The following is a 12789-nucleotide window of genomic DNA, read 5'->3' as shown; positions in this document are numbered from 1 at the left end:
TCTCTTTTGTCCACTTTCAACCACTTCTGTCCTGATTTCTTCAAGGGAAGGGTTTATGGGTGGGTAAAGGTATGGGTTTTTTCAGACCTTTCTATCTAATGGATGAAATAAGCTTGTGCAATTTACATGTGAACGCTACTGCGGAAACATACAGAGAGCATCAGCTTTCAGACAGCTGCAGTCCACGCCGAACGCTGTGAGTGTGTATTAGAAATCAGAAATGGTGAGAGAACATTGTGCTTGGTAAGTTTTTCGTCTTCAAACCAAACTTGGGTCTTCAGCTGACAAAGTGTAAATCCTGTCTGGCTAGCGCTCTTCCCATAATGTTTACGCGGTCAGTAGGTGGAGAGTAGGCAGTGTTTTGCGGCTGTTCGAACACATTCGACCACATGAGCGTTTACACTACGAAAGCAATCCGGTCAATGTGTTTTTGGAAGTGGTCGAAAGTGGACAAACTCAAAATGTTTTAGACCCTGTATTTAGTGTTGTCCGCTGGTGATCCAGGGCCTAAAAGGATCTCAAGCTTCAATGGAGGCAAAATAATCTGACCGTGTGTACAAAGAGTCACATGACTATTGGCGCTCATTTACTTACATTTGATTAAAAACTTAAATTTTCATAGAAATAGTGCACATCTTAATATTTCTTTTTCATTTTATGTCAACACTTTTATTCATTTGAAGAAGAAATAGTTTATTTTCAGGTTTAATGATAGATAGATAGATAGATAGATAGATAGATAGATAGATAGATAGATAGATAGATAGATAGATAGATAGATAGATAGATAGATAGATAGATAGATAGTTAAATGTAGATAATAACATATAGATAAATAACAAATATATATATTATTATTATTATTATTATTATTATAGTTAAATGTAGATAATAACATATAGATAAATAACAAATAGATAATATATATATATATATATATATATATTATTATTATTATTATTATTATTATTATTATTTTGCATAATTTACATGATAAATTACACTTATTTACTGATATTTGATTAAACCTTAAATTTTCTTATTAAATTCTTTTTTTCTTTTAATGCAAATCTTTTCTTCATTTGAACATTTTCACAACCTTGTTTATGGTTTAAATGGAATAAATAAATAAATCCTAGATTTTTTATGTGGTTCCTTGTGCATTTGAAATATTTGCATGATTATGATTATAATATACCAACGATTTTTTGAGAAACAAAAACTGTAGAGATGAAAATGCATAATTTAAAAGTTACGCCTGAAAAAGAGTTTACATCTTGCTATGCAAATTTATAAAACTTTATCCAAGAGTAAAGTCATTATTCATGGAGTTAAAGATCCAACAGGATCAGAAATGACTCGCTGAGCTGCACCGAGATTAAGTTTAGTCCTGCTGTTCTCAGTGTAGACTCCAAAAAAAAATCATTTAAAATTTTTAAAATATTTTATCTACTTACACCAAAAAGATGACACCTGAAGAAATACATATACTTTTGACAAACCTGTTTAAAATGATGCACATGAGATGATCCAATCATAACAGTGATCTATAGAAAATGATGAGATCACATGACTGAGATTCCTCAGAGGTGGCTCTTCCATAGCTTATTTCCAGGTTATTTGTAAAAATTAGTTAAATGCATATTACTTTTGACAAATGTTTAAAATTATGCACATGATATGAATATCTCAGAGTTTTTAGTTATGTTTCATTTGACTACCAAACTTTGTCTCTGAGAAAGAAATAAAGATGAGTCAGAAAGTCTTTGTTTGCTCTCCATTTAACCTCATGACTGTCTTAGGGAAACGTTATGAACAAAAGTGATCTTTTCTATATTTTGAGAGATTTGTGTGCGTCTCACAAGCTTTTTCTTGAGCTTTAGCTAAGTTTCAGTCTAAGTTCAATAAACTTCTGTCTAAAACTTTCAGTGGGAGCCCGAGCAAACCTTTGGGCTACATTAAATTGGAAAAGAAAATGTTGATTTTGAGGATTTTGATTGGCGCATACTCACACGTTTGGTTTTTTATATGAAACGTTCCGCAGTCAAATATGCGGGTCCGGCACCATGCATTAATAATGTCATCTTTTTATCAATAGTATATGACTCCCGGCCTGGATTGAGCTGATCCATGCATATCCAAGACAATGAACCAATATGAGCATTAAAGTTGAATCAAACGCTTTGAAAAGAAAAAGTGCACCTGCTGAGAGAGGAAGAGGGTGCTTTTGAAGTGCCTAGGCTTGCTGTATCTCATCAAATGGATATAACCTCTAAAAAGATGAAGATAAACTCTCTTATGTCTCAGGAACTGAAACCAACCCTTGTTTTTGTTCCGTAAGTGATGCAATGACTTAAATGTGTACCTGCAATTGCTACAAAAGCAGCCCCCATTCAATCAGCCAACAATCTGGGACAGATTTCCTGCATGTAATCCCATACATGCAGTCTTTTCAGCGAGGAGATTCCTGCGGAGCCCCTTCAGCCCAATTAAACCCGCATGCCAGGCCTCCATCAAAGGAACGGAGCAGTTTGTGCATATGAAGCGCTATCGTCGAAACAATCGTATTTGTATCAGCGGGGCGCGAGAGGAAGGGAAGACTAGTCTCCCAGCAGGGCGAAGGGATGTATTATAGTCGGAGTGAGTTTCTCTTAGGAGTCACTTTCTAAACGCTCCCATTAATCCCCTTTCCGGAGTGTCTGAATGTCATGACTCTGGAAAATGTGGCACTTCCTGAAGCTCAAAGAATGGAAACACAGTAAAAAAAAAAGTCTCTCTATTTGATGAGCTTTGTCGCTACTGGATTAATCTCTGGAGGTTAGAAGATAGAGCAGCTTATTTTAAGGGGATCAATGAAACTTAAAGAAAGTCTAATGCCACTTTAGAGTTCGAGGCCTCGGGGCGCCGGAGTCCAACGAATTCAGTGGGGATGGTGCGTCGCAAGGGCGTTGAGGAAAAACGCAAGGGTTTGTGACAGTGGCACAAGTTGAGAAAATTTGAACTTTTGCTGAAACACTCGAAAAGAAATACAGACTGCAAAATCAAAAGAAAAACATAAGAAATTTTGCATAAAGAAAATGAAGTCCATGGTGTTCACATTAGATACAATGCAACAGTTTCTGGGGAGGTTGTATTTTCTTATCAATAGGGATTACATTTTCTGTAATACAATGCTTTTTTATTTAAATCAATATAAATTAAATGATAAATTGTATATACACTACTGTTCATAGGTTTGGGGTCAGTAAGATTTTTTTTGAAAGAAATGAATACTTTTATTTACATTACATTAAATTACGGAAGAGGATCAGGGCCAAGAAAAAATACAAAAATAAAACCAAGATTAAAGTCATTATAATGTGAGACTAAACTCTTAAGTTTTGAGAAAAAGAGTCAAAATACAATGTTGAGAATAAAATCATTACATTTTGAGAATAAAGTCGTGTTTCGAAAAAAAAAATTGTTAAATTTTGAAAAATCGTATTCAATTTTGAGAATAAAGTTGTTTCGAGTAAATGTTAAATTTCAAGAAAAAAGTAGAAATAAAATGTTGAGAATAAACTCATTAAATTTTGAGAATAAAGTCGTGTTTTGAAAAAAAACGTCTTGGGTTACGAGTGTAACCCTTGTTCCCTGAGTAAGGGAACGAGACGCTACGTCGTTGACGTGATGGGAATCCTCTGTGTTTTTGTGTTCGTGAAGTACCACTGTATCCAACCAATGAGAGAGAGAACGTGACGTCATAGGCGGGCGACGTCGCGGACTATAAAGCACGCCCAAAAACAGAGAACGCTAGCTTCTGTGATATGTCTGAAGGAAGCGCTCCAGGCATGCAGGAGGTACGGCAACATGACGTAGCGTCTCGTTCCCTTACTCAGGGAACAAGGGTTACACTCGTAACCCAAGACGTTCCCTTTCGTGGGAACTATCGACGCTACGTCGTTGACGTGATGGGAACGCTGTCCCAACTATGCCGTGCCTCCGAGTGCCTGGCTGCCATCTTGTAGCACCAAAGCACCCGGAGTAATACTAACATTTAGGTCATAAAACCTAACAAAAGTATGCTGGGATGACCACCCCGCAGCACCACAAATATCAGCCAGGGAAACACCCGACCTGTGAGCTGTTGATGCCGCCATACCTCTTGTTGAGTGCGCCCTAATGTTCAAAGGACACGGGAGCCCTAAGGCTCTATAAGAAAGTGTGATGGCCTCAACCACCCACTTACTCATTCTTTGTTTGGAGGCTGGGCCCCCTCGATTCGGGGACCCATAACATACAAAAAGCTGGTCAGATTTTCTCCACAGGGCAGCTCTGTGGACGTAAGTATCCAGCGCCCTCACTGGGCACAGCAGGTTAAGTCTCCCCTGATCCGGTGTAGTAAACGGAGGGGGATAAAAAGCCTCCAGAACAATGGGACCTGGGACCCTGGTGGGGACTTTGGGTATGTAACCAGGCCTTGTATGCAGGAAGGCCTTAACCATACCTGGTGCAAACTCTAAACATGATGGTAACACCGAAAGAGCTTGAAGGTCACCTATTCTTTTCAATGAAGAAATGGCTAATAAGAACACAGTCTTCAATGTTAGCATTTTGTCCGACACCTCTTCCAAAGGTTCAAAGGGCGCCTCAGCCAACCCTTGTAACACAATGGCCAAGTCCCAGGTCGGCGCACTGAGGGCCTCAACCTCAGTGCGCCACGAAGGAAGCGTACAACTAAGGGGTCTCGACTTACCGAGACACCCTCCATAGAAATGTGGTAAGCCGAAATAGCAGCAACATACACTTTTAGTGTGGAGTACGTTAGACCCTCTGACAGTTTTCCTTGAAGGAATTGAAGCACATGGCTAATAGAAGAATGGACCGGGTCCACTCTGAGATGACTACACCATGTAGAAAACACATTCCATTTATACATGTAAAGCTTCCTTGTAGATGGAGCCCTGGACTGAAGGATGGTTTCCACCACCTCCGTTGGGAGACCAGAATCTATGAGTCTTGCCCCCTCAGAGGCCAGGCCCACAGTTTCCACATTTCTGGACGGGGATGAAAGATCGTGCCGCCCGCTTGGGACAGGAGATCCTGTCTGAACGGAAGCTCCAGAGGAGAGCCGTAAAGGAGAGAAACTAGGTCCGCAAACCAAATTCTCGTTGGCCAGCAAGGAGCCACCAATATTAGATGCACCCCTTCCTGGCGTACTTTGTCCAGAACTCCCGGGAGCAGAGAGACTGGGGGAAACGCATACAGGCGTCGCCTCGGCCACGTCTGTATCATGGCATCCAACCCCAGAGGAGCTGGGTGCCTCAGAGAATACCACAGAGGGCAATGGGTTGACTCCTCTGTGGCAAAGAGATCGACTTCCGCTCGACCGAACACTTTCCATATGAGCTCCACTACCTCGGAGTGGAGCTTCCATTCCCCCGGACTCGCGCCTTGTCTCGACAGGGCGTCCGCCCCCATATTCAGATACCCTGGGATATACGCCGCTTTCAACGAGAGTAACTTCCCCTGGGTCCAAAGGAGGATACGGCTGACTAGCTCGCACAGTGGACGAGACCGCAGCCCCCCTTGGTGATTTATATAAGAGACCACCGTAGTGTTGTCTGTCTGGATCAACACATGGTGGCCCCTCAGGTCGGATAGGAAGTGTTTCAGAGCCTGAAACACTGCCAGCATCTCCCGCCGATTTATGTGCCAGGAGGCCTGGTGTATATCCCACCGACCTTGAGCTGAGCGACCACTCATGATCGCTCCCCAGCCCGTGAGGGACGCATCTGTCGTAAGCATTACGCGACGACATGAAGTTCCCAACACGGGTCCCTGGGACAGGAACCAAGGCTTTTTCCACATGACCAGAGCACGAAGGCATCGCCGCGTGACTTTGATCATGCGAAAAGGATTTCCCCTCGGGGAAAACCCCTTGGTCCTGAGCCACCACTGTAAGGGTCTCATGTGCAGAAGGCCAAAAGTAATAACGTTGGACGCAGCTGCCATCAGACCCAACAGTCTCTGAAACTGTTTTACAGTGAGTGACTGGCCTAACTTCACCCCTTTCACGGCCCCGAGGATGGAATCCACGCACGAGCAGGGGACAATTGCGCCTGCATCGTGGTGGAATCCCAGATTACACCTAGGTAGTTTGCAACCTGCCTCGGGACCAGCACACTCTTTTTGGCATTGAGCCTCAACCCAAGCCTTTTCATGTGCGACAGAACCACATCTCGATGTAGAACTGCCTGACGTTCCGTTTGAGCTAATATCAACCAATCGTCGATATAGTTCAGTACACGGATGCCCCGGAGTCTCAGCGGAGCCAAGGCTGCATCCATGCACTTCGTGAACGTGCGGGGTGACAGTGATAGGCCGAAGGGAAGAACCTTGTATTGGTATGCTTCGCCCCCGAAAGCAAACCTGAGGAACTTCCTGTGAGAAGGATGGATGGATATGTGAAAATACGCGTCCTTCAGATCTATCGCCACAAACCAGTCCTCGGATCTGATCTGTGGAATAATCTGTCTGAGTGTAAGCATCTTGAACTTCAACTTCTTTACAGATCGATTTAGTATGCGTAAATCTAGAATCGGACGCAACCCTCCATCCTTCTTTGGAACAATGAAGTAGCGGCTGTAAAGCCCGACATTTTGCTGGGAGGAGAAACCCTTTCTATAGCTCCTTTTTGCAAAAGCGTCGCAACTTCTTGTTCCATAACCAGAGACTGCTCTGGAGCAACCACAGTGTGAATCACTCCACTGAACTTGGGGGAAGAGAACCGAACTGAATTCTGTACCCCCGTTCTACTATGAACAGCACCCATTTCGAAACATTCGGAAGACATTTCCACTCCTCTGAATGATCTACTAAGGGTACCAGCCTCTCGAGACTGGTCTCTGGTGTTTTTTGAGCACTTGGCTCGTTTATCTGACGCGGCGCACCGGCAGATAAACGAATCACGTGCTGGCCGAACCTCCTCGGAGGATCGACAGGGACTGCTGCGCCCTGTCGCACACTGGGTGGCAGGGTTGGCAGAACAGTCCCTTGAGGGCGCCCGAAGGGGAACGATAGAAATTAATCGTCGAACCCCTTCGGAGGGGGCTGCCCTCAGAAACCCTGGCCCACGAGCGTCAGGATTTCTTTTGGGAAGCCTTCCGGGAAATAATGACGGTCCTCAGATCCGCCCTACCCCCGGAAGGCTTCGGCTGTGCAGCACGCTCCGGTCCCCAAGCTTACCGCGGGGAGCACGGGCGGCCACACTGGCCTTTTGTTGGGGTCTGTGCCCCGAGGAGCCGGCTGTCGGCTGAGGCTGCCCCCGCCCGGCAGCCTCAGGGGGATGAGTTTTTCGAGGGAGGAACCTTTGAAACGCCGCCTTCTGCTTCTTTGCCTCCTCGAACCTGTCGACGACAGTATTAACTGCGTCACCGAACAGGCCCTCGGAGGAAAGCGGCGCATCCATGAGGACATATTTATCTTTGTCCTTTATGTCAGCTAGATTGAGCCACAGATGTCTCTCCGTGCCCACCAGTGCTGCCATGGAGCGGCCCACTGACTTGGCCGTCTCCTTGGTGGCACGGAGAGCTAAATCCGTGGCTCTCCTCAGCTCTTGGATTGTCTCAAAGGTTACCTCCCCACTTTCATCAATTTCCCCCAGCAGATCAGCTTGGTATGCCTGCAGTATACTCATCGTGTGCAGACACGCCGCAGCCTGACCCGCTGCCGAGTAAGCCTTGCCCACCAGATTTGATGTTTGCTTTAATGGTCTGGTGGGCAATGTCGGGATTTCAGGGACGATGCAGACTCGGGCGAGAGATAGCTCGCAAGCGTCTCTTCAACCCGAGGCATCGCCCCATAACCGTGTTGTTTCAGCCCGTTAATATTGCTGTACATGGATGTTTGCGGGCTGAAGACACGGTACTGCACGGGTCTGTTCCACGACCTCGACACCTCGGCGTGGAGGTCGGGAAAGAACGGCAGTCCCCGACGCTGAGGCAATGACCTGGCTGGAAGAAAGCGTTCGTCCAGTTTGCTCTTTATTTTGGGAACGCTTTCCTCCACGGGCCAGTTTATATTCAACTTTTTTACTGCCCGGGCCATAACCTCAGCAAGCTCCTCATGGGCTGGAGATGAGGATGACGGTCCCTCATCTCCACCCTCGATACCTTCAATATCAACCTCCTCGGAGGAAGATATATTCAGTATCGGTGTCTCTCTTCGGGGGGAAGAAACCGCAGCGCGTGCTTCCACCACCAAAGAAGAGACACTAGATCTAGCAGGTAAGGGGAGCGATAAGGCAAAGCCCGTCTCTCCCCCCTCTGCTAGATCCATTTGTGAACCCCACGAGTGCAGCCTTCGCTGTGCCTCGGCAGCAGCGGGACCAGACCCGCGGGGAACACTCGCCGCGGCGCCCTCCTCAAAGAGCGCCCGGCGTGAGCGCAGCGCCCTGAGAGTGAGCCGCTCACAGTGCACACAGACAGCCCCCTCAAGAGCTGCCTGTGCGTGCTCAACTCCCAGGCATTTCACACACATCTCGTGTGTATCTCCCTCCACGATGAATCGCGGACAAGGAGGTGCACACTTAGTGAAACGCTGGCTTTTCTCCGTCATTTTATATATATATATGTCTTTTTTATGTGTCTATTTCACTTGTTAGAAACTCTTGTCCTCAGACAAAGAGATCACTTTCTGGCGAGATGGTAGACAGACAACAGTAAATAAGACAGACAAGATACAGATAGCGCTTACTGAAGACAACAGAAGCTAGCGTTCTCTGTTTTTGGGCGTGCTTTATAGTCCGCGACGTCGCCCGCCTATGACGTCACGTTCTCTCTCTCATTGGTTGGATACAGTGGTACTTCACGAACACAAAAACACAGAGGATTCCCATCACGTCAACGACGTAGCGTCGATAGTTCCCACGAAAGGGAACTTTAATTAAGAATTTGAGAATAAAGTCTTATAAAAAAGTCGTAAATTTAAGGACTTTATTCTCAAAATTTAATTTCTTAAGACTTTTTATTTTTCCTTTTCTCAATTCAATTTCTCAAAAGTTTTCTCTTGAAACACAATGACTTTATTCTAAAAATTTTATGATTTTATTCTTGAAATTGTATTTCGGCTTTTTTTTAGAAATTTAATGAGATTAATCTCACATTATAATGACTTATCTCAAGACGTTTTTTTTTTTGTTATTACATATTAAATTGATTAAAGTGACAGTAGATACATTTAAAATGTTAAAAATGTTAAAAATGCATCATCGTTTCAACAAAAATATGAAGCAGCACAACTGTCTTCAACATTGATAATCAGTTTCTTGGGCAGCAAATCATCATATTAGAATGATTTCTGAAGGATCATGTGACACTGAAATAAATTAATTTTTTTAAATATATTCACATAGAAAACAGCTATTTTAAATTGTAATAATATTTCACAATATTACAGTTTTACTGTATTTTTGATCAAATAAATGCAGTCTTGATGAGTATAACAGACTTCTTTCAAAAACATTTAAAAAAATCTGACCAAAGACTATAAATATAATATAGAATTTTAGTTAATATGTTGTATTTCCTTTCATTTTTGCTTTTGTAAATAAAAATGAAAAAGGATTCTATTACAATAATGAGAATATTGAAAATGCATATAATGAAAATATAATTTGTGACTTTCTCCTTACGCAAAAATAAATGTCAAAATTAGTTTAACTGGACTAAACTTTCTAATCCTAAATCCTGAATAGCAGGCTGGGCCATATCCTGGTCATTTACCTCACAAGACGCCCCTATAAGCATCTCTTTGACTAACTACTGAACTCATGCGAACCCTTTTTGCATGTAAGAGTACATTCTTCATGCAGAATGAGGCCGTTATCACGCTTGACAATGGAGAAGATGCAGGGCTTAGGATGGTCTGCCCAACCCCACCCAGCTATTAATACCAAAGAGATTCAAGCATTGTAGTGTAAAAGAGGCCCAGGAATCTCTGTTTATTCAGCCTGTTTCTGAGAGCCCAACAGGAAGAGAGCTTTGCAGCTTTCTACATTTAGCTAGAAGAATTGGGGTCTTTAGTAGAAAATGTACTGGAAGTTGAAAAATGAGCTTAAATATTACCACCAGCATAGGAATATAGCATTTACAATGACCTTTTATTTTCTTCCCCCTAAAAGAACTGAAACTTTCTAGAACACGTTTTGCCCCTGAAAGTCTTGTTTGGATGTCATGGTTATTCATAGCCTCAGTTTGTTGGGATCCAATCTAATTTTCACCATCCATGATAAATTGCTTAATTGAAGTCAGTAAACAGTCAGCCATCTCGGTTATTGATGCAAGTTTTAATTGGATGAGACAAATTCATTCGCTCAATCATACAGAGTGTTACAGTACATCACTGGCCAACTCAAGAAGGTCAAGAAAGTCATTCCAGCCACTGAGATTGATTGGCCGGACGACTTGTTTATATAAGATAAGAGAAAATAGCCGAAAGGTCAACAATCACAGGCTATCTGAGCATTATCTGACTCTCGCTCTCAAGCACAGCAAACAAAAGTTGAGCACAAATAAGGACGAGACCATTTGAACAGCGAGAACTTGACTTTAAATCAAGAAGCGTAGCTCATTGTTAAGATGACACGTATATTCGAAAAGTAAAACACGGGTGTATTTGCAGATACAGAATATAAAAAAAGCTTTTCTTTCAGCCAGTGCACTCTCTGGTACAATAAATTCACACAGAGACATAGAAAAAGACAGAATCCATTTGGTTCGGCTGCGCGCTGACACACACACAATATATTTTCAATATAAATCCTATATACACATATTCCTTCACTAAACAGTTGCTTTTAACACAGCTAGTTACACTTCCACTGGAAGCAAAATGCATTTCAGTGCCACCAATAAATGCTGCCCAGAAAGAAAACTTAAAATAAACATCTTTTGTTTGTAGTTCATCTCTGCTGTGTTATATTCCAATGCCAGTTAAGAAAAACTAATTTACAGTAGAAAGGGTAAAATAAAGGCGACAAACATGACAAGTGAAGACGACAGCGTTCTGAGAGAGCTTGAACCGTACCACCGAACTTCCTGAGAATCGTCTGAAAGAAGAAAAAAAAAAAACAAATGTACATGAAATGTTATTTAAAGAAAGAGCTACTCAAACAAGAAACAGACGGCCTGAATAATCTCTTGCCATCAGTTTGAATCAAGCGCTAGTCAGTGATTCGCAACCCTATCAGGGAAGCGTTGGAGGTGAGAACTTCTGTCTGCGGTCTATTGTCGTTTATCTCTAAGCAACCTGAGGGATATTAAGTGTGCGTCTGGCCTTACTGTAATATAATGAAGCTAGCCAGTAAAACAGCCTTTACGCATCTATAAACTCACCACAGTCTTTGCTGAAAACATGCGGGAAGCAGTGCAGAAGTCCATATCCACATCTGCAGTATGAACATCCTTTCTGAACCCATTCTCCATGTGGAATAACACCACAATCCCTGTAAGAGTAAAAACACAAACATTTAAAAACCTTGTGCGATTACAACAGTGTTGTATGGCTCAAATCTCGACGTTATTTCGCTACCTGAGGCGTTCGTCGTATTCGCAGCTCCGACCGGTGAAGTACTTCGGACATGCGCAGAAGCTTCCCAAAATGCACGTTCCACCATTCTTGCAGCAGGTCCGACTTTGTTTAGCAACTAAAAAATGAGAAACAGCAAAATAAAGTTAAAGCAAACACAAAACAGCAGCCCCATCCCGCTAAAATTTATGACGTGTAATCTAAACAGCTGCTACCAACATCTGTTTCCCAACACAACATGAACCATCTCAGACGCTGTGCAGGCCGTTACGCTTGACAACACTGGAATTCCCATTAATAAATGGATAAATTCATTCACCTCCAGAGTAAAAGCTCAAAACAGTTTTCTATTTCAGGCACATTATTCAATCTGCTTCATGTTTGTGTTTTTATAATGGTGTGCAATTAAAGTGCAACAGATACTGCAATTGTAAAGTTTTTTAGACTAGATTGAAACAATTTTCACTCAGAAATTGCTAGTTAATTTCACAAACAACTACAAGGAATTGGCATCAAATTGAGTTAAACTCAAAAACTAAAAATATATAATATAACTCCTTATTTACAACAATTGTTACAGTGTTTTCAGGAACATAACCCCACTGTATTTAGTAATTTCTAGAAGTTATCATGACTTACCAAAGATCTTAATAGAAATAGTGTGAATTCAGGGTGATCTGGAAGTCATCTAAATGGCTAAAAGTGTCTCATTCACCCTGAATTCATCCCTTTATACACATAAATACACGACACATCCATCCAAATCCATGCACCCATCCATCCCGTTCTGGTTATCACGAGCTCACCTCCAGTCAGTCCTATGAACGGTAACACGGCCTCTGCGTTGCGGTGTTGACGTTGCGGCGTTTGCGTGTTCATTTCATTGAACTTATTCAAGAATTCTGCCTGTTGTTTTGGCTTTTCAGAAACTCCAGCTTTCCCACATTCTGACCCCTCACAACCTGAGAGAAAAACGCGTATTGCGTGTTAGAAAGAAGCTATGAATCAACCGGCCACATACAAAATTAAACATCGTCCGTCAAAGATTCGACTTTTACCTGCTTCAGTCGAAACAGCCTGACACACCACCACAGCAGACAGCAGAAACCTGGAGAGGAGAATAGCAAATGTGTGAGGCCTGAGGAGAAATACAAACGGACAGATTATTATCCCAAATATGAATCATGAATCATTTGCTCACCTGAACAGTTGATTCGTCAT

The 12789-nt window shown here is 42.6% G+C and overlaps 1 protein-coding gene across 1 annotated transcript; it reads right to left on the bottom strand.

Annotated features, from left to right (window-relative positions):
* Positions 1-10979: 10979 nt before the first annotated feature.
* tdgf1 (teratocarcinoma-derived growth factor 1) lies at positions 10980-12789 on the bottom strand. Its single transcript, XM_067398978.1, has 6 exons — positions 12770-12789; positions 12627-12676; positions 12375-12530; positions 11572-11686; positions 11376-11485; positions 10980-11089 (listed from the first exon to the last, which is right to left on the bottom strand). Exons 1-6 carry the CDS (start codon positions 12787-12789, stop codon positions 10989-10991), a joined length of 552 nt encoding a protein of 183 aa, XP_067255079.1. The 3' UTR covers positions 10980-10988.

Source organism: Chanodichthys erythropterus, chromosome 10 (genome assembly GCF_024489055.1).
Source record: "Chanodichthys erythropterus isolate Z2021 chromosome 10, ASM2448905v1, whole genome shotgun sequence".
Classification (NCBI taxonomy): Eukaryota; Metazoa; Chordata; class Actinopteri; order Cypriniformes; family Xenocyprididae; genus Chanodichthys; species Chanodichthys erythropterus.
The sequence above is the reverse complement of the archived record's forward strand: the minus strand, read 5'-3'. Positions and strand labels throughout refer to the sequence as shown.

What these genes read in the sequence shown, in the direction of transcription:
- tdgf1 (XM_067398978.1), bottom strand. Translation starts at nt 12,789, where the DNA reads ATGACGAATCAACTGTTCAG. An exon ending in GGCTGTTTCGACTGAAGCAG is followed by an intron (nt 12,531 to 12,626) that starts GTAAAAGTCGAA and finishes TTTTTCTCTCAG; the next exon opens with GTTGTGAGGGGTCAGAATGT. An exon ending in GTTCATAGGACTGACTGGAG is followed by an intron (nt 11,687 to 12,374) that starts GTGAGCTCGTGA and finishes CTCATTTTTTAG; the next exon opens with TTGCTAAACAAAGTCGGACC.